This window comes from Porcisia hertigi, chromosome 16 (genome assembly GCF_017918235.1).
Source record: "Porcisia hertigi strain C119 chromosome 16, whole genome shotgun sequence".
Classification (NCBI taxonomy): Eukaryota; Euglenozoa; class Kinetoplastea; order Trypanosomatida; family Trypanosomatidae; genus Porcisia; species Porcisia hertigi.
The window spans coordinates 197229-218630 of NC_090575.1; the positions used below are offsets into that span (position 1 = coordinate 197229).

Here is a 21402-nt window from a genome sequence, read left to right on the forward strand (position 1 = left end):
GCGCGAGGGGGGTAGGGGGGGGGGGGTAAGACAGACCACCAGTGGACCCCCACTTTACGATTTCTTTCGTTTTTTTTTTCTTCTCCGTGCGAGCACGTGTGTACGCAGAACAGAACGAAAAAGGGGTGAGCAAAGAAGGCGAAAGAGGCAGAGAAGGAGGGGTGTCACCCACACAATAACGGAGCAGCGAGTGCGGCCCCACAGACGTCGGGCAAGACACATCTGCGCACCCCCTCCGCCTCCTTCCAACACCCCGGTTCTAGGGAGGGGTACTTTGTAACAACGCGCACACAGACACACAAACGCGAAAATCCAAGAATTGAGGAGGTGAGAAAAAATGAATCAAAAAAAACTGTATCTATGAAAGAGGCGAGTGAGGGGGAAGGCGGGAGGGGGGAGGGGGAAGGGGGAGAGTGTGTGTGTGCGGGGGATCCCGTGGGTCCACACCACAGCGCATGGCGCTCGACCCCCACCCCACTCCACTCACACCAGATCCGCGCACACACTTCTAGTGACGCTCACCGCGCAGGCGCATCGCCAGCTGCACATCCTTCGGCTGGATCGTCACGCGCTTCGCGTGGATGCAGGCGAGGTTCGTGTCCGCCAGCACCGACACAATGTAGGCCTCCGTCGCCTCCTGGATCGCCATGATGGCGCTGCTCTGGAAGCGCACGCCCTCCTTCTGCGCGCTCGACACCTCGCGCACCAGGCGCTGGAACGGCGCGCACTGGATCAGCAGGTCGGTGCTCTTCTGGAACTTTTTGATCTCGCGGATCGCGCACGTGCCCGGGTGCCAGCGGCGCTGCACCTTCTTCACGCCGGACGCCGCGCTCGGTGCCTTCTTGCTCCTCTTCGACGTGATGCCGCGCTTCGTGCGGGCAGTCTCCTTGGTGCGGGACATGGCTGCGGGGTGTGGAGGTGGGGTGGGGGGGTTAGTGAGGCTGTGGGGGGGATGGTGCTGGGGGCTGGTATTCGGGAGGCTGTGGGGGAAGTGATGCAGAGAACGGTGAGCCGTAGGTGCATGGGTGTTAACGTGGTGCGGGAGTAATGTGTGTGCGTGTGTGGTGCGGCCAGCGGCAGGAGAGGGCAAAGTAGAAGAAGCGAATTGTAAGGCCAAGTCAGAAGCACAAGGTGGGGGCGCGTGTACAGATCGGCCACCTCAGTAGCCTGCGTACATGCACGGTACAGCTCTCTTGAACACATACATCTTGGGCGCGAGAAAGCGTATGCCCATCACCGCGCAACACAACCAGTAGCGCGTGTGCTACGCGTCAGAGAAGCGGCAAGCAGAAGTACACAGAGGCGCGTGCACAAAGAGGCCGGCGCCTCACGTTGCAAAGTGATCCGCATTGAGCTAACGGTCTTTCGTACATGTGCTCGCTTTCTTTGGGGGCATGAAGGGCGGGGGGAGGCAGACTCTCCAAATTGAATGACGCTCGCACTCTCTCTCCCTCTCGACTACTTTTGGCAGGGAAGCGTGCAGAAACATTAGTGAGCCCCCAACCCCGACCCCACACACACCCTGAAAAACAGAAAAACGCGAAAACCCACGAATGGAGGGGGGAGAGAGAAAAGACAGAGAACCATGGAAAAAAAAGGGATCAAAAAAAACTGTATCTATGAAAAAGGCGAGTGAGGGGGAAGGCGGGAGGGGGGAAGGGGAGAGTGTGTGTGTGCGGGGGGTCCCGTGGGTCCACACCACAGCGCATGGAGCTCGACCCCCACCCCACTCCACTCACACCAGATCCGCGCACACACTTCTAGTGACGCTCACCGCGCAGGCGCATCGCCAGCTGCACATCCTTCGGCTGGATCGTCACGCGCTTCGCGTGGATGCAGGCGAGGTTCGTGTCCGCCAGCACCGACACAATGTATGCCTCCGTCGCCTCCTGGATCGCCATGATGGCGCTGCTCTGGAAGCGCACGCCCTCCTTCTGCGCGCTCGACACCTCGCGCACCAGGCGCTGGAACGGCGCGCACTGGATCAGCAGGTCGGTGCTCTTCTGGAACTTTTTGATCTCACGGATCGCGCACGTGCCCGGGTGCCAGCGGCGCTGCGACTTCTTCACGCCGGACGCCGCGCTCGGTGCCTTCTTGCTCCTCTTCGAGGTGATGCCGCGCTTCGTGCGGGCAGTCTCCTTGGTGCGGGACATGGCTGCGGGGTGTGGAAGTAGGGTGGGGGGGTTAGTGAGGCTGTGGGGGGATGGTGCTGGGGGCTGGTATTCGGGAGGGCTACGTCGCGGAGGGAGCGATGAACTTGAGGTGGACAATGTGGGGGGGTAGAGAGATCGCGTATGTGAACGGGGTAGACGTGTGTGGAGGGGGGGGGGGGGGGGGGGAGTAAGCGGTAAGCAAAGGAGAGGACGAGTTGACATGCCAGCGAAAGAACCACCACCGCAGGGGGGGGGGGAGTGGAGGGGAGGGGAGGGGAGTGGAGGGGGGCGTGCTGATATATAATGGACTGAGCTCATGGACAGACACAGAGGGTGGAGGGAAGAAATGTCTCACGCCTGGGCAGGTGCTTACGCGCCCAATGAAAATGAGTCACTTTGGCGACATGGAGGTCAGATTAGCCGTAGAGTGAAGAGCAGAGCTGTGAAGTCAACAGCACCCACCCCCCCCTCCCCTTTGCCTCCCCCCTCTAATGGAGACGACGGAGCCCTTCAGTAATGCGCTCGATCCTTCCAAGGGCATACCCCCGTTTTTTTTTATAGAAACACCGAGACTACGCCATCAACCATACCCACACACACACACGCAAAAGAAAGCAAAAAAAAAAAGACGCCCTGCATTTCTTACTGTTAACCGAATCTGCTGCGGGCCTCTGCCCTGTCACACTTCTCTCTGCGCATCCAACTCAATACGCAGTCACAACTTTTCTAACCGCTACCTCAGAGAAAAAGAAATGCACAAAGGTTTGAGGTAGGAAGGCCGCATACCCGAGACCTTCAGAGCAACAGCCCACCACTGCCACCACCACCACCACCACCCCAGCAGCCCTTTCGCACGTGTGGTGAAATATATAATAATAATAATAATCTTTTGGTGCGCTGGGGATTGGAAATGTAGAGGGGAAGGGCCGGTGGTGTCGGTGGGAGGGAGGGAGGGAGGGAGGGAGGGGGGGGGGTCGAGTGTTCCTGATGGCGGCAGGAACCGACCCACTTCACTCCATAGTCACAGCACGCCCACGCAGGTGCCATCCCTCATATGGGGTCCACTTGCACTTCGAATGAAGCCCCTCGCCGCGGACAATCCACTCACACGTGAGATCAAAGGAGCGCTTCGGCGCGTCGGGCTGCTGAAGTTTAAAAATTCGGTTTGGGTTGGTGTGCAACACGCGCACAACGTCGTCTAGCGTCAGCGTGCGCCCCTGCTGCTCCGCTGCCACAAGCGTGGACGGCTTCGGCGCTGTGGGGTGCGGCCACTGGCCCGACACAACCGTCAGAAGCAGGGGAACCACAACTTCGACAGCCGGCATCCCACTTGGCGGCTGCGAGGCGGCATCACACTGGTCCTTCTCGAAGATCGTGTGCGGCGCGTGGTCAGTGCCCACGCAATCCACCGTGCCGTCGAGGAGCCCGGCCCATAGCGCCTCGTGGTGCTGCGGCGGCCGGACCGGTGGGTTCACCTTCACACGCGCGCCACAGCACGAGTAGTCGCCGGTGGTGAGGAACAGGTGATGTGGGGTCACCTCGCAGGTAAGCTGCAGAGTCGGGTCCACTACACGGGTCTCTCGGACGGAGTCCAGACTCTGCGCTGTCGAGACGTGTGCGAGGTGAAGCGGTGTGCGGTACTGGCGCGCCAGGGCGATGGCCTCCTGTACTGAGGCAGCCTCCGACTCTGCAGGGCGCCGCAGCGAATGCGAAGCAGGGCCATCGTAGGGGTGCTGTGCAGCAGCGGCGTCGTTGATCCCTGACTGCTCACAGTGCGCAACAAGTACAATTTGAAGACGCCCACAAATCTCAAAACCCTTCTTCACGACGGAGTGGCTCGACTTCATGTTGCCAGTGGAGTTGTCGAGGTACAGCTTGAGGCCACAGCAGTGGGCCTTGAGCTCAGAGTGTACTGGGTTCGTCCAGAGCTCCTCCAGCTCCGCCAGGTGCGCCTCAGCCGTTGCGCCGAAAAAGAAAAAGAGTTGGCAGTCGGTGTGAGCGGTGGCCTTGGCGCGGGCCACTTTGTCTGCCAGTGCAGAAATGCTCTGCGTCGGCGGGTTCGTGTTGGGCATGTCGCAGGCAACGGTGATGCCGCCGTAGTACGCCGCGGTACTCTCACTGGCGATGTCCGCTTTGTGCTCGAGGCCAGGCTCTCGGAAGTGCACGTGGCAGTCGATGAGAGGCGGCAACTGCACCACCGCCGGCGCTGCCAACGGAGACGAGGTCATCTCTCTCTCTGTCTTTTTTCTTTTTTTTCGGTTGGTGGAAAGCAGGAATTAGTGTAAGAAGATTGTGGGGGAGGAGGAGGGGGGCAGCACTGCGAGGCATGTCGTTCATGGGCACCAATGTCACACACGCGTACACTACAACGCTTGTTGTTTGCCCCTGAGGCACAACGGGGGCGCACGCGTGCACTGTGATACCGACTGCTACTGCCAGGACAGCTCTAACCGGTGCTTCGCGGGGCACACATAAAAAGGAAGGGAACCAACGGCCTCTTAGGCCTCTCCGCCCCTTTCCTTTCTTACCCACACAAGCAATCCCCTGCACGTGTGCAGGTGTGTGAGGGGGGGGGGGGGTTGAGAGGAGAAATTTTCCCGTGAGAACATTAATTGCATGTACAAACTCTTTATTCTTTTTAACTCCTCACGGTGCGTGTGTGTGTGTGTGGAGGGGGAGGGGGAGGGTGAGGGGGTGCATTAATAATAAATGATCATAAACTTACGTTTGTGTGTCGGTGTCGGTGTCCTTCTGTGTATGCGTACATATGTCATGACAATAAAAACGCGCTGGGTGGCGGCTATTATCCTCTCCCCCCCCCTCCCTCTTTCCCTCATCTCTCGCCACTCTCTTCCTCCATTTTCTTCGTTTTGTTGAGGGGGCAGAGCACTCCAAGTGGAGAAGGAGAAAAGGAAGGGAGGGAGGGAGGGAGGGAGACGAGGGATGAGGAAAGAAGGGCTTAGCAGCTGCGCTGGTAGTTTGGAAGGTGAGGGAGCGGTGACGGGTCGCGGCATACACACAGGTCTACCACTGCACATCGCTGAAGGAGCCGTTTCCTGGCTGGAATACCTCTTCCAACTCCTCTTCAGTCACCAACTGCGGTGCCACACGGCGGTCGACTGGGTTCCGTACATGCGACAACTTCAAGAAGATGATCTCGCCCTGGTGCAGCTCCAACTCCACGACGCCATTCACGTCGCTGGTCAGATAGCGCACCGCCTCAATGGCAGACTGCGTGTGCTTCTCCGACAGCTGGCCAGCGGCGATATTCTGAGACACGTGGCGCGAGTACATGCGGAACAGATCCGCAGCGGAGCGGTCAAACGAGACATCGTACAGGAACTGCAGGCCAACAGAAAGCAGATGCATTCCTGGTGCCTCGAACATGGCGCCGTCACGAGTGCGGGTGACACCGACCCCGTTTCTGCCAGCGATCTCATTCGCCATCTGTAGTGCCAGTAGAGGCGTCACCTCAATGCCGTTGATGTTCACACAGCACGCGCTACGGAAGGTGAGGGACACGAACTCGGGCGTCGGGCTGCATTCACGCAGCGGCTTCACAAGCGATGGAGCTGGCAGGCTATGCACGTCATCGCAGTAGTACGTGTTGCCGCACACGGAGCTGTGCACCTGGCCACTGTACTTCATTGTCGCTTGGATTCCGTGCTTGCGCAAGAAAGCGATCTGGTCTGCCGGCGTTGCGAAGTCCTCCATCAGGCGTGCGTCACGCCATGCGTTGTAGACGCCCATTTCAGGGCAGTTGCTCTGAACGTACTTCTCGAAGCCCGTCTCCTTTTTGTTCTGCTTGGACGACTGCGCCACCACAGACATGTGACGTTCGCGCATCTTCACGAGAAGGTGCTTGCCAAATATGTGCCAGCTGAGCTTCGACAGATGCCAGTTGTGGTGCTCGTCGGCAGACTGGCACATGATGAGATCAAACGCTGAGTTTGCGATCTCAGACCGCAAGTCGACCACCTCCACTGGCACACTCAAACTCTGGAACTCCTGCTCAAGGTGGTCAATGTCGGATCCGCCAATGTAGGCGTGGAAGCATGTGATGTCGAGCCCCTCCTGGGTCAGGCGCAGCGCCAGCATCTTGCTGTCATTGTTGTTGGTGATCATCAACCCAATTTTATGGCGTGACAGCATAGCGCAGTTGTTGTTCTCAATTTTGTGGTATATTTTAGGTACGTAGTGGCGGAAGGGCTCAATCTCGATGGACAACGTGGGCAGCAGGGCCATGCACTCGCAGAACAACTTCGCAATATTCGGCTCCGTCAGCAGGGGAATGTTGTAGTCGACGGCGAGGCGCCGCACCCAGTAGTCTGGCGAGGCCGTCTCGCGGGTGCAGCGGCGAAGCACGAAGTCCCGCTTCTTATCCCGAATCTGGATAACGAGGTCAAACTTCTCCCTCTTGGCCACCTCCTCTTCGTACAAACTAAAGTGGTGGTTGGACGCGTCGCCGGTGGGCAGCTCACTGCGCTGGTAGAGCACCTCGCACGGGATGCCGTACTCGTGAAGCACTGAGGCTGTCTTGGTCGTGGAGTATACTCTCAGCCCGCGTCTCACCAAGTGCTGCATATACGGGCAGAGCATCTCCGTCTGGGAGTGCACGTCGCTGCTGAAGAAAACGCCCTTCTCAGGTATCTTGAAATTCTGGCACAGCATCGCCTTGAGGAACACCTCATGCTTGTCGCGGCCAAAGACCCCGATTTCGCCGGTGGAGGCCATCTCAACACCGAGGATCGGGTCCGCGCCGGCCAGGCGGTTGAAGCTAAACATGGAAGCCTTGCACCCAATATGCGTCATCTTGGCGCGCTTGATCGGCACGAGGTTCTGATCCCTTCGCGCCAGGAAGGCGGACACCATCACCGCAGGAAAGGAGATGCCGAGCGTCTTGGAGACAAACGGCACGGAGCGGGAGCTGCGCACATTCGCCTCAATTACGCGCAGTTGGCCCTCCGCCGTCAGCAGGAACTGCACATTCATCGGCCCCACCACGTCAAGCTTCTCGGCGATGCAGTTGACAGAGTCGTAGATGCGCTTCATCGTCTCCTTATCGGTGTTCTGCGGTGGTAGAAACATAGTCGCGTCGCCCGAGTGCACGCCAGCGTTCTCCACGTGCTCGCATATGGCGTAGCAGAGCACGCGGCCATGGTGCGCGACGATGTCGACATCGTACTCTGTGGCACCCTCGTAGTACTTGCTGACCACCACCGGGTGCTCGCCAGAGACTAATGATGCCTCCTTCAGGTAGCGCGTCACGTCCTCCTTGTTCGCGATGACGGCCATGGCCGACCCGCTGAGCACGTAGCTGGGACGCACCAGGGCGGGGTAGCCGACGGTGTCACAGAATTGGTGCACCTGCTCGACCGACGTGGCCGAGATCCACTCGGGCTGTGGCACCCCGAGTTCGTCGCACATCCTCGAGAACTTGTTTCGGTCCTCCGCCATGTCGATGTTCGCTGGGTCCGTGCCGAGAATCGGCACCCCACTCCTCTTCAGGCTCAGGGCCATGTTCTGCACAATCTGTCCGCCCAGAGAAATGACCACGCCGCGCACGCGCTCCTTTGTCAGAATGTCAAGCACCGTCTCCTCGGACACCTCGTCAAAGTACAGCCGATCGCACTCGTCGTAGTCTGTCGACACCGTCTCAGGATTGTAGTTGATGAGAATCACCTTGTTGCCGAGACGGCGCAACTCACGAGCCACGAGAACGCCGCCGTAGTCAAACTCAACGCTGTTGCCGATCCGGTAGACGCCGCAGCCGAGCACAGCATACATGCGCTCAGTGAAGGGCACATCATCGCGTTGGGCGTTGTAGGTGGAGTATAAGTAGCAGCACTGAGCCGCGGGGTACTCGCCGGCGACGGTGTCAATCTGCTTGATCATCGGCATCACGTTCAGCTCCACACGGCGTCCACGTACGTCGGCAGCGGTGGTCTTGCAAAATTGGGCCAACTGCCGGTCGGAGAAGCCGTGTGCCTTCATGCTGTGTAGATAATCGTAAGGCATCATAGCCAAGTTGTTCGCGTACAGTGCGGCCGTAGACTTGGATAGCTGCACCAGCCTCTCTAGCTTGTACAAGAAGAAGCGCGTGATTTTCGTTATCTGATACAGGTCCTCGCTGGTGTAACCGTCGTGAAAGGCGCGACAGAGAGCGAACAAGCGGTACGGTGTCGGGTGACGGATGTGCTCCATGTAGTCGAAATCAGGGCCGCTGAAGCGATCCGGTATCGAAAAGCCCGAGTAGCTCGGGTCCACCATGCGAATCGCCTTCTGCATGGCCTCTTCAAAGGTGCGGCCAATCGACATGACCTCTCCGACGCTCTTCATCATGGAGCCGATCTCTTCGCTCACCATGTTGAACTTGCCGAGGTCCCAGCGCGGCATCTTGACTGCAATGTAGTCCATGCTGGGTTCGAAGCACGCCATCGTCGTCTTGGTGACGCCGTTGGTGATCTCGAATAGACCCTTGCCCAGTGCGACCTTGGTGGCAACGTGGGCTAGCGGGTAGCCGGTGGCCTTGGAGGCCAGCGCTGATGAGCGTGACAGGCGCGCGTTTACCTCGATGACAACGTAGCGATGGCTGAAGGGGTTGAGGCCGTACTGGATATTGCACTCACCCACGATGCCCAAATGGCGAATAATCTTGATGGATGCGCTACGCAACATGTGGAACTCATCGTTGGTCAGCGTCTGCGACGGTGCGACGACAATGGACTCTCCCGTGTGGACTCCCATGGGGTCAAAGTTCTCCATATTGCACACGGTGATACAGTTGCCGTAGATATCGCGCACCACCTCGTACTCGATCTCCTTCCAGCCAGCCACACTCTCCTCCAGCAGCACCTGCGGCGACGCCGCAAGCGCGACTTCGACCTTGTGGCACAGCTCCTCGACGTTCTCGACGATGCCGCTACCCTGCCCTCCAAGGCAGTAGGCCGCACGCACCATCAACGGGAAGCCAATGTCCTTGCTCGCCACCAAAGCCTCCTCCACAGACGTCACAGCCGTGGACTTGGCCACCTGCTCGTCGATCTGCAGCAGTGTGTCACGGAAGAGCTCGCGGTCCTCCGTCACGGCAATGACAGACACCGGCGTACCGAGCACCTGCACATTGTACTTCTTCAAAACGCCGAGCTCGTCCAGCTTCACACCGCAGTTCAGCGCTGTTTGACCGCCCCATCCGAGCAGAATGCCGTCGGGCCGCTCTTTTTCGATCACGCGCTCCACTGCCTCTACTGTGAGTGGCACAAAATAAATGTGATCAGCCATCTCGTCGTCTGTCTGCACCGTCGCGATGTTGGGGTTGATGAGAACCGTCTCAATGCCCTCCTCACGCAGGGACTTGAGGCACTGCGATCCGCTGTAATCGAACTCACCTGCCTGGGCAATGACAATACCGCCGGCACCGAGCACCAGCACCTTGCGGGGCTTGAACCTCGCCATCTCATTGACCTTGGACTCCCTCACGCGGCGTACGTACTCGCTGAAGAGGTACTCCGTGTCCTGCGGTCCGCAGCGCCCCTCTGGGTGAAACTGCACACTGCAAAACGGCTTCGTCTTGTGCCACAGCCCCTCATTACTGCCGTCGTTTGAGTTCGTGAAGTACTCCTCCCACTCATCGGATGGAAGCGTCTTGAAGTCAACGGCAAATCCGTGGTTCTGTGTTGTGATGACAACGCGTCCATCTCGAGTGCATTTACAGGGCTGGTTTTGTCCACGGTGGCCGTACTTCATTTTGTAGGTCGTGCCGCCGGCGGCGAGGCAGAGCATCTGGTTGCCCATGCAGATGCCAAAGATGGGCTTGTCCTGTTGGAGGGCCCAGCGCACGCTGCGAATGGTGCTCGTGCACATCTGCGGGTTACCAGGGCCGTTGGTGATGAACAGGCCGTCGTACACCTCTGTTGTAATGTCCCAGTCGTGTGGGACGATAGTCAAGGTGACATCGTGTTTTAGCAAGCAGCGCAGCGTGTTCAGCTTCACTCCCATATCGATCACAAGGATGCGGAGCGTGCCGTGGCCGTGTGTGACGCGTGTCTTGGTGCTTACCTCTGCCACCAGGTTGCGGGTGTTGGGGTCGACGAAGGGCACATCATTACCAGCCACTATCACCTTGCCGAGTGCCGTACCCATGTCGCGCAGCTTCAGTACGATACTGCGAGTGTCCACCATCATTATGCCAGGGATCTTGTGCTCGCGCAGCCACTGACCCAGTGTTCTGGACATCTCCCAATGGTCCGGCTGGTCGCAATACTCCTGCACCACCACAGCACTCACGTGGATCTGGCCATTCATGCTCTCAAAGTACTTGGTCACACCGAAGCAGTCCTCCTCGATCGGCGGCACACCGTAGTTGCCCACCATTGGCGCCGTCAGTACGAGAATCTGGCCTTGATACGATGGGTCCGTGAGACTCTCTGGGTAACCGACCATGCCTGTGGCGAACACAACTTCTCCCGCCACACTCTCTTCATAACCAAAGGAGTATCCCTTAAAGCGCTCGCCGCCGTGCAGCACGAGCTCCGCTGTGACGTGCTTCTCCATTCTCTTTTTTTTACTTTTTTTTTCTCTTATGTCCTCAAAAAAAAATTTTTTCGGTCGTGCTCCGGGAGTGTAGGTGGTGGGGGCCAGGCGGGCGGCTGTCAACAATGTCGTCTTCCTCCCTGTGCTGTGTCGCACACACACACACACACGTTAACGTCGCTACTCAAGTCGACCACGACGACGAAAGTCAAAACAAAAAGAATCAAAAACGTGCGCGGGAACGTGCGACAACGAGACTACTACTCAGACGGGGCGCAGAAACAAAGAAAAACGAAAGAAAACGGGGCGAGAGAGAATTATACAGAAGAGGAGTTGCAGATCACAAAAGTGAGTGCAGTGCGTTGTCCTTGATCCAGTGGGAAAGGAGGGGGAGGGACGCGGATGTGTGTGTTCTCTCCTTCACCAGAGATAATAAAAGCGAAACCCGCACGTGTACGCACACGATGAAGGATTGTAAGAAGATCCCCAGACTACAGACACGCGAAGCACCAACAGAGGATGTACAACACACACTCAAAAGATGCACACACACACACACATGCACATGCACTAGTCTGAAGGCGGCAACGACACACGGACGTCGTTTATTGGCATATATATATATATATATATATATATATATACACGTATCGAAACAGTGAGAGCCAATGAAGCGCGCGTTGATCAAGTACAGCAGCCAAACGGCGAAGACAAACACGAGCCACACGAAACGAAATCAGTTTGGGGATTTCTTTCCCTCTGTGTGTGTGTGTGTGTGTGTGTGTGTATGCGCGCCTGTGCGTCTGTTTGTGCTGCTACCGCTGCCGCTTCTCCTATGTGTACCTGTGTCTGTGTCTGTGTCTGTGTCTGTCTGCTTGATCGATTGATTAATCCCGTTACTGGATTTAGTTTTTTGTGTAATGTGGGAGTGTGTAGGGGGGAGGGGGAGGGGGGAGTGAGCCTCCTGTTAATATTCTGTTGTTTGCACCTTCTTTCTTTCTTAAACGAAATACAAAATTCACAAATGTGGAGGAAAATTAGAGAAAAGGGTGAAAAGAAAACACACACACACACACACACACACGAGACACACAGAGACACACAGAGAGCGAGAGAAACACGCACACAGAGCGAGGAACGCAGAATCTCTGCTACACACAGAAAGACTCAGCGCAAACGAAAGAAAAAAAGACACAGCAAGTCGAGGAGTGTGTGGGGAAGACGTGCTCCCTGTACAGATGCTTGTATTTCTCTTGTACGCATATCTCGTTTTTTTTTGTCGTCGTTGAGAGGATGTGAGGGAAAAAATAAAAATATGCGGGTATTGAAAAAATATATATATAAGAGGAAGAGTGTGAGTGAGAGTGAGAGTGAGAGTGAGAGGGGAGGTAGAGCAGCTTTACAAATGAATGCGGCGCACTACTCCGTGCACGTAAGCCCCCCTTTTTCCTTCCCGAAGGGGGAAGAGGGGTGCCCAGTGAGTTCCAAGGCTGACGGTGAAACACACACACACACACACTTTTTATCTTCACGATGTGAAGTTATTGCTGGCCGTGTTTGAGGACGGGGGAGGGGGAAGAGAAAGGGGGGGGGCGACACCCCTCCCTCCCCCAGCCCCACCGCTATACATCTTACTTTTGTTTCATTTCTGTTGCTATCTTCTCTTGGGAATGACACCCACACACACCCTGAAAAACAGAAAAACGCGAAAACCCACGAATGGAGGGGGGAGAGAAAAAAGACAGAGAACCATGGAAAAAAAAGGGATCAAAAAAAACTGTATCTATGAAAAAGGCGAGTGAGGAGGGAGGCGGGAGGGGGGAGGGGAAAGGGGGAGAGTGTGTGTGTGCGGGGGGTCCCGTGGGTCCACACCACAGCGCATGGAGCTCGACCCCCACCCCACTCCACTCACACCAGATCCGCGCACACACTTCTAGTGACGCTCACCGCGCAGGCGCATCGCCAGCTGCACATCCTTCGGCTGGATCGTCACGCGCTTCGCGTGGATGCAGGCGAGGTTCGTGTCCGCCAGCACCGACACAATGTATGCCTCCGTCGCCTCCTGGATCGCCATGATGGCGCTGCTCTGGAAGCGCACGCCCTCCTTCTGCGCGCTCGACACCTCGCGCACCAGGCGCTGGAACGGCGCGCACTGGATCAGCAGGTCGGTGCTCTTCTGGAACTTTTTGATCTCGCGGATCGCGCACGTGCCCGGGTGCCAGCGGCGCTGCACCTTCTTCACGCCGGACGCCGCGCTCGGTGCCTTCTTGCTCCTCTTCGACGTGATGCCGCGCTTCGTGCGGGCAGTCTCCTTGGTGCGGGACATGGCTGCGGGGTGTGGAAGTAGGGTGGGGGGGGTTAGTGAGGCTGTGGGGGGATGGTGCTGGGGGCTGGTATTCGGGAGGCTGTGGGGGAGGTGATGCAGAGAACGGTGAGCCGTAGGTGCATGGGTGTTAACGTGGTGCGGGAGTAATGTGTGTGCGTGTGTGGTGCGGCCAGCGGCAGGAGAGGGCAAAGTAGAAGAAGCGAATTGTAAGGCCAAGTCAGAAGCACAAGGTGGGGGCGCGTGTACAGATCGGCCACCTCAGTGGCCTGCGTACATGCACGGTACAGCTCTCTTGAACACATACATCTTGGGCGCGAGAAAGCGTATGCCCATCACCGCGCAACACAACCAGTAGCGCGTGTGCTACGCGTCAGAGAAGCGGCAAGCAGAAGTACACAGAGGCGCGTGCACAAAGAGGCCGGCGCCTCACGTTGCAAAGTGATCCGCATTGAGCTAACGGTCTTTCGTACATGTGCTCGCTTTCTTTGGGGGCATGAAGGGCGGGGGGAGGCAGACTCTCCAAATTGAATGACGCTCGCACTCTCTCTCCCTCTCGACTACTTTTGGCAGGGAAGCGTGCAGAAACATTAGTGAGCCCCCAACCCCAACCCCACACACACCCTGAAAAACGGGAAAACGCGAAAACCCACGAATGGAGGGGGGAGAGAGAAAAGACAGAGAACCATGGAAAAAAAAGGGATCAAAAAAAACTGTATCTATGAAAAAGGCGAGTGAGGGGGAAGGCGGGAGGGGGGGGGGGGGAGGGGAAAGGGGGAGAGTGTGTGTGTGCGGGGGGTCCCGTGGGTCCACACCACAGCGCATGGAGCTCGACCCCCACCCCACTCCACTCACACCAGATCCGCGCACACACTTCTAGTGACGCTCACCGCGCAGGCGCATCGCCAGCTGCACATCCTTCGGCTGGATCGTCACGCGCTTCGCGTGGATGCAGGCGAGGTTCGTGTCCGCCAGCACCGACACAATGTATGCCTCCGTCGCCTCCTGGATCGCCATGATGGCGCTGCTCTGGAAGCGCACGCCCTCCTTCTGCGCGCTCGACACCTCGCGCACCAGGCGCTGGAACGGCGCGCACTGGATCAGCAGGTCGGTGCTCTTCTGGAACTTTTTGATCTCACGGATCGCGCACGTGCCCGGGTGCCAGCGGCGCTGCGACTTCTTCACGCCGGACGCCGCGCTCGGTGCCTTCTTGCTCCTCTTCGAGGTGATGCCGCGCTTCGTGCGGGCAGTCTCCTTGGTGCGGGACATGGCTGCGGGGTGTGGAGGTGGGGTGGGGGGGTTAGTGAGGCTGTGGGGGGATGGTGCTGGGGGCTGGTATTCGGGAGGGCTAAGTCGCGGAGGGAGCGATGAACTTGAGTTGGACAATGTGGGGGGGTAGAGAGATCGCGTATGTGAACGGGGTAGACGTGTGTGGAAGGGGGGGAGGGGGGAGTAAGCGGTAAGCAAAGGAGAGGACGAGTTGACATGCCAGCGAAAGAACCACCACCGCAGGGGGGGTGGAGTGGAGGGGAGTGGAGGGCAGGGGGGCGCCGAACAAATGCAAAACACAAGACACCTGTAAGGACAACGGAAACGACAGAGAAGGGAAGAACCTCGACAGCAAATGATAGCCGATCTTGCGCCGAATAACCGAGGACACACAGCAGTGCAGAGCGTCCCTCTTGGTACGTGCGGTTTTTTTGTGTGCGATTGTGTGCCTGTATGTACTTGCCGGTGTTATTTGGGGTTTTGTGAAACGGCACACACAGAGAGGCAGATATATATATATGTATAGATATATATTAAGATATAGAGTTGGACGTGCGTAGTTCGGGTGGGGTGCCTGCGTCTGTTTCGTCTCAGCATGTCTGGCTGCGGTGTACACACCTACACGGTCTCATGTATTTGTAATCATTTTGCGGAACTGGGTACTCGGCAAGCCGCAGTCGGAGGAGAAGGAAGAGAAAAAAAAAGGCTGCAGGGCTGTTCTCAGCGGTTCAGCGACTTGTGTTGAAGAGAGCGGAGAGGCACACAGACACACACACACACACACACACACACACACACTAGCGACGGGTTAATCGACCTCCAACGCATACGTCGAACCATCCGCTACATGAAGGACGCCGCATTCGTGTTGGTACAAACCCAGGGGCAGCTGTTCGCGAGAAGTCGGCATTGGCTCTGCTTGACATCCATTCTCAGCTGACGGCAGACTCGCTCCTTCATCAGAGGGACCCTGAGACGCAGTGCGCGAGCGATCGAAGCGACCTCGTGCTTTCGAGACAGCATTGCCTCCTTGCGCAGGATTTTTTTCATCATCATCGTTCCCTGACGCAGTCAAGCCAATGATCGAAACCGCGGCGACGTTCATGCGGTTTCTTCCGTAGCGCCAAGCCGAGCTATCCACGAGTGTGCGACCAGCGCAAACCGCGTCGAGCGTGGCTAGCACCGTCCCCACCTCCTCTAGTGGGCTCAGGACGTCAGCCGAAGCGCGGGCATCTCCCTCTTTCATTGCCATCGTCGGCAGGAGGACGCGCTTGAAAAGTGCCGCAGTGGATTTGACCACCAGCTGCGCTGTCGACGACGACGACGGCGACGGCGGCGGCGGCGCCGAGTCATGCTCAGCCTCCACTTGACCTGATTTCAAAGGATGGGCGTGTGAGTCCGAGAGCCGGAGCCACTCCACAGATGACAGCGAGCGAGGCGACGAGGGCGCCACCTGGTCTGCATGGATCTTGCGTTGTTTCACCGTTGCCTCGCGAGGCGACTCTGTGTCCCGATGAGCAGGCAGCCCTCTCCCAGTCAGTGGATACGCGTCAGCAGCGCTGTCTGTCGGCATCGATGGCGGTGCGGACGCACCCTGGGAAAAAACTTCTCGGAGCTCCCTCGTGCCCTCGAGTAGGTGAACTGGGTAGTCAAGCTCCCCCACGCCCACGACAGGCCGCACACTCCATTGAGCTGTCGTCCACGGTGATTGGTGAACGGCCCCATCGACAGTCGCCGCTTCTGGGTCCGCCGTTGCTGCATCGCCGCCAGGGGTATCCCCCGGAGCAGGACGAGGGGCCTTCGACGCTGGCGTCGCTTTTCCGGTCTCCAAAGCGTAGTCCGCCAGCAACCCCAGCTGAGGATTCACCGAGGAGTCGCGCAAGTATGAGAAAAGAGAAGAGGCAGAAACAGTGAAGCTCGATTGCTTGGTTCCCGGCGCAGAACGCAGCGAAGTGTTGCTGCAGCCTGAGATGTGGGAGGCAGTACACGCGAGCTGCTCAAGCCCGGCACACCACCGCCACACAAGGCAGGAACGCGCGTCTCTGGGAAGCCGATGGTTGTCGCCGCTCTCGCTGTTCGGCTCCTTTTTCAACTCGCCTACACAAACACCGATACCACCGCTCCCAGCGGCTTCGGCAGCGACGTCCGCCGAGTGAAGTGTCGTTGTGCTGGCGCTATCCTGGAACGCCGCAGTAGTCGCCTCGCCCACCATGGCACATGACAGTGCAGAGCACAAGACGTGCACGGTAAACTCAGTCGCGCGCGCGGCGGTGCTGGTGGCGGTCAACGTCGCAGTAGCCTCGGTGTGCGGACCATCATCATCACAGCCGACGCCACTCATCTGTACGTAAAAACAGCTGTTGTCCTGTGCCTCCGCCTGCTGGACCACCAGCTCCAGTAGGGAGTCCGATACGTGCGATCGCGGCAGCCCGGCCGCAGTTGCAAAGAGCGATCCATTCGATCTTTCTGATGTCGCCAACGAGTCCTTACGCTGTCCACTCGCGCGTAGGGTAGCGGAAGGAGCAGTGGGAAGAGACACAGAAGTGGGCGAGCCAGCCTCGGTCGCCGGCATCGGTGTCGATCGTAGCTGCTGCTGCTGCTGCTGCTGCTGATTCTCTAGTGCGCGCCGATGATGTTCTTTGAGCGTCTCTTGCACCATCCTAAACGTTACCGGGGAACCGGTGGCAACGGCGCTCTCCCTCTTTGCATCTGCCGCAAATCCTCCATCAGGATACTGATTCAAATAAGAGCAGGAAGCACACGCTACACCGCAGCTACCCCTGACTTGCGCATGCGGCCCAAGTGCACAAGAACCATCCATGAGCGCAACGTGTTCTGCGCCTCGCGACGGCACCGCGAAGGATTGAGAATCGTCTTGGTCATGCGCTAAGCCCGGCCCATCCTGTTGCCACCCCAATGTGTTTCCGCTGATCTGGGCAAGTCTCGCACCACAGGGAGTAGTCGTGCACAAGGGACTGAGCAGTTGCGCCGTGTACACAGCAGCGGCGCGTACGAGAGCCGCCAAGACAGATGTAAAAAGTATATCTTGCATCTCAGGAGGCAAAGCGCCAAAGACGCGGACTTCTTGGCCGCCGCCTCCCTCATTGGGCTCGTCGGCACTGTCGCCCCTACGAATGAGCGCATCATCGCGAAAGCCGGTCAACTCGCGCCAATGCACGTGGGCGAGGGATACTAATGAGCGGTCAAAGGAAAGAAGCGCGTCCGTGAGTAGGCGCGCTGGCGACGGCAGCTGCGACGTCGTGCCCGCGCGGTGCCGCACTTCATTGCGCTGCTGCTCGTCCTCTGCACGTCTCTGCAGCTCACCTCGGAGCCAGCTGAAGCATGCGCCGTCAATCAGCACGGCTTCCGCCAAAGCAGCCACCGCCTCCCAGAGAATCGAATTCGAGATGGTGAAATAAAACGGGGGCACGGCGCGCGCGGCGGCGCCGAGTGTGGGTGTAGCAACGCGGCGAGAGTGGATTCCGAGCGTCTGCGATGCAGCTTCGTTTTTTGAGCAGGTGGACACCGTGTGCGCCAGGGGTGGTCGACCACACTTGCGGGGCGTCGTAGTTGGCGCCTTATCAGACTTTGCTGAAACAAGGGCCGACGGCACTGCGGTGGAACGGAGCACAGCCCGCCGGGACGATGGGAGAATAGAGACGGCGGCCTCCGGCACCACAGAAACGACCGGTGGTGGTGTTGTGGGCATGTCAGAGCTTTTCTTGGCGATACCTCGAGTGTCGCACAGTGTGACACTACCTGCATCTCGCTGCAGCGCGAGGCCACCTTCCACCAGCGCAGTGGATCGCGTCTGTTGTGCTTCTCTTCCAAGGCTTTCTCCTCCTCCTCCTCCTCCGCTACGGTGGTCCTGAGCCTCGTCACCGACTGCGCCCAAAATAACTGCCGTGTCACTCTGCAGCGGGAACGAGCCCCTCACAATTGTGTGCGCAGGAGGCAAAGATGCAGGTATGGCGCCCCCGGACACGACTGACGACGCAACTGCCGTGGCCACGCGGGTACCAGTAGCGCCTTGAGTGTTTGAAGTGGCTATCGCTGCCGCTTTAGAGCTGGCGTTCACCGCTGGCGTGCTCGAAACGGAGCGGCGCGGCGCACCATCCGCCATGGCACTCACTCTCACCACCTCCGATGGCATCACAGATGTGGCGTTTGTCAGAGCAGTCGCGAGACCCACAAACAGAGGTTCGAAGACGTGTAGGAGAACCAGAACGAGCTCGTCCGAGTCCGCCACCGCCGTATCCACCACGCGTCGGTCACTCATCTCTCCGCGTCACAGTATGCGGTATGGAAGACAATTTAGAGACGAAATGTGTATCTGATGGTGATGTCTGTGTGTGTGTGTGGGGAGGGGGAAGGGGAGGGGGTGGTGGTTGGATGGGCTATGGAGAGAGAAAGAGGCAGAGAGTGATTCAAGACACCACCTCGGTCCATGTCCCCTGTCTGCCTGTCCGATAGAGCACAGAGAAACTGAGAAAAATCCGAAGACGGGCCCTTGAGGCGCGAAAAGGATGAAGAAGGGGGGAGGGAGGGAGGAGGAGAGGAGTACGATTGGAGGACGTGAAGACATTTTGGTGTGGGGCGCGGACACACACACATGCGAATATGCATCTGTGTGGGGGGGAAGGCAAGGGAACGTGAGTGCGCGCGTCTGACACGCTTCACCCCTCGGGCAAGTGGAAAGGGAGACGGTGCAGCGCTCCACTTACACACCTCTCGTCAACTCCACGCATCTTTCTGAGGAGGAAGCAGAGCCAGAGTTCCTCAGCCCCACTCCCCCTCTCCCCCCCCCGAGAGAGGGAGGGGGGGGGGAGGGAGGGGAGGGAGGGGGGTGGAGAGAACACACACCAAAAACGTGAAAAAGTAAAACAAAAAGTGCAGCAGAACAACCAGCAGCAGCCCGGCCGCGCAGGTCTACGTGACTCTGCAAACGGCCAATGAAGCCGAACCCGAAGGAGAGAAAAGAAGGGAAAGGGGGAAACCGCACAGCCTGGACGATCCTCCGCAATCCTCTTCTTCTTTACAGCTTTGGTGGATACGTGTAGGCATCTCTAGACAGGCAGCAGAAGTAGTGCTTATATGTACTGACGACGAAGGATTTGCTGGCAAATCCACTCTGCAAAACACGAGGGCGGCGGTTGGACGCCAAGCCCCCGCGCATGCACGACTGACGCAGTGTCCAAAAGTTGTTTGGCGTAGGGGGGAGTGTAGAGCACCTCCATCTCGCACTTGACCTTGCGTCGCTGCATCTCGCGCGCCTCGTTCAGCCAGGCAGCCACAGAGGCTCGATCACTCTGGTACGCGGGGTCGGGTACTGCGAGACGGGGATGGCCCTGGTGCGCTGCGCCGAGCGCCCCTGAGATACGTTCTGTTTGTGTCGCATCACGCAGCTCGACATCGTTGCCGTTCCTCGCATCCGCCGCCCCAAAATCTGTGTCGAGAGACTGTCCACAGGCTGGAGATGATGAGGCAGAGCTCAGGAGCTCCTCCAGCCGCTTGATTTGATGTTCCATTACAACGGTGTCTCGATGAGTAAATCCCTGAAAAGGCGCCGCGCCGGTAAGCGGTGAGGCGCCCGCCGCACTTGCCTCCGCGTCCAACGCGAATGAGGCACAACCGAGTGCACAGGCAGCGGCACTCTCAATGCTGGGTGCGCTGTTACTGCTGCCAGCGTCCTTCAAAAGTCTGACGCTCTGGTGGAGAGGGGTTGGTGTGTGGCTGTGGGGGTAAGGGTGTCGCCCTACCAAGGAGCGACCCGTGTTTGCATAACCGTGCTCTCTCCCCCCAATCGCACGCGCTATATGTGCGGTGCGCGCGCCGAGCCATCGCAAGGTGGGCACCGCGTAATAAAGACTCTCCATGGAGGCTGAGCCAGCTAAAACTGCATCGGGTGTGGCCGCCCAGCGATACGCTGCGAGGATGGCGAGGCCATGGGGGTTGTAATCCGCAAGCCCGACAACCGCAGCACGAGGGAGAGCAGCGCTCAAATTGGCGAGGAGTCGACGCGCGGCGTTGGTCGGGAATCCTTGAGCTGTGAGCAACACGCACGGCAGCAGCTGTGGCAGGCCCTCGCGCAGGAGTTGAGAAAAGACGGCATGCTTCTCCACAACGACGATTGCACACACATTCGACGGCACTTGAAATCCCGGGGCAGCGGTGTTTGTGGCTGACTGATTAGCCGGTTCGGGATGCTGAGTGCTCGTCAAGCACCTCGACACCGACTGCGGAGGTGAGCGGCACGAAGTCGAGCTCCATGACGACCATGACCCGGAGACGCCGCATACTTCTTCTCCAGCAGATGCGCACGCCGTGATTCCTTGAATTGAGACCACCAGCTCTTCGCCCAGTAGTGGCAACGGCATGCCCTCCCCCGCTGCTAGCCCGGCGCCCCCCCTCTGCAGACTCACCCCGCGATACGAAATCCAACCCGCTATGTAGCCGCGCCCACCAGCCGCCACTCCCATCATCTCGCGTGGCAGTCGCAGCACACGCGACAGCTGCTGCACTGTTCGATTCACCACCACCTGTGCCGGAACGTGACGGACGAGGTGATAGTACACATCGCGCTGCGTCGCCACGTCCCCGCGCGCAACGTTGTGAAAGAGCACAGAAAGGACGAGAAGATGGTGACGAACGGTGTGCAGAGTTCGCCTGCTCGTGACTGGCTGGCCATAGCGAGTGCTTGAGACTGCACCCGCGCAGCCTGACACGGATACCTTCGAGGACGCACGCTCCCCAGGTGGCACACTCACCGGCGCTGCAGAGAGGTCATCATGCAGCGCAGCAGTCGAGGCCGGCAGCGCCGCGTGAGCGGCACCTCGAATGCGTTGTCTGGAGAAGCCCGAAGCCTCTCCTTGTGGTGCAGACCCTGCATTGCAGCTGGAGAACACCCCCTTGATAGGCAGCGAAAGAAGCGTGTGCAGCAGTTCAAGCACGTATACCTCCATGCGACGGAGGACCTCCCTACGAAGCGTCTCGGCCTCATTAGCGGCGACTACCGCGGGGGAAACCTCGGCAAAGCAGTCCGTCATGGATACCGCATACCGCCAATCTCAAAAACGAAGAAGAAATTCTCCGGCTTTGTGTCTGTGTGTCTGACTGTGTGTGTGT

General features: G+C 58.5%; 6 protein-coding genes across 6 annotated transcripts; all 6 read right to left on the bottom strand.

Annotated features, from left to right (window-relative positions):
• Positions 1-1760: 1760 nt before the first annotated feature.
• Positions 1761-2375, bottom strand: JKF63_05263 (uncharacterized protein; the record flags this gene model as incomplete). Its single annotated transcript, XM_067901231.1, has 1 exon — positions 1761-2375. The coding sequence occupies one exon, from the start codon at positions 2373-2375 to the stop codon at positions 1761-1763; it is 615 nt and encodes a 204-aa protein (XP_067758233.1).
• A 788-nt stretch (positions 2376-3163) lies between these two features.
• Positions 3164-4381, bottom strand: JKF63_05264 (uncharacterized protein; the record flags this gene model as incomplete). The annotated part of the gene is made up of 1 exon (XM_067901232.1): positions 3164-4381. One exon carries the CDS (start codon positions 4379-4381, stop codon positions 3164-3166), a length of 1218 nt encoding a protein of 405 aa, XP_067758234.1.
• A 796-nt stretch (positions 4382-5177) lies between these two features.
• On the bottom strand, positions 5178-10706 carry JKF63_05265 (uncharacterized protein; the record flags this gene model as incomplete). The annotated part of the gene is made up of 1 exon (XM_067901233.1): positions 5178-10706. The coding sequence occupies one exon, from the start codon at positions 10704-10706 to the stop codon at positions 5178-5180; it is 5529 nt and encodes a 1842-aa protein (XP_067758235.1).
• Positions 10707-12618: 1912 nt separating this feature from the next.
• On the bottom strand, positions 12619-14277 carry JKF63_05266 (uncharacterized protein; the record flags this gene model as incomplete). Its single annotated transcript, XM_067901234.1, has 2 exons — positions 12619-13020; positions 14194-14277. 2 exons carry the CDS (start codon positions 14275-14277, stop codon positions 12619-12621), a joined length of 486 nt encoding a protein of 161 aa, XP_067758236.1.
• Positions 14278-15085: 808 nt separating this feature from the next.
• On the bottom strand, positions 15086-18556 carry JKF63_05267 (uncharacterized protein; the record flags this gene model as incomplete). Its single annotated transcript, XM_067901235.1, has 1 exon — positions 15086-18556. The coding sequence occupies one exon, from the start codon at positions 18554-18556 to the stop codon at positions 15086-15088; it is 3471 nt and encodes a 1156-aa protein (XP_067758237.1).
• An 811-nt stretch (positions 18557-19367) lies between these two features.
• JKF63_05268 (uncharacterized protein) lies at positions 19368-21323 on the bottom strand (the record flags this gene model as incomplete). The annotated part of the gene is made up of 1 exon (XM_067901236.1): positions 19368-21323. The coding sequence occupies one exon, from the start codon at positions 21321-21323 to the stop codon at positions 19368-19370; it is 1956 nt and encodes a 651-aa protein (XP_067758238.1).
• Positions 21324-21402: the final 79 nt, after the last annotated feature.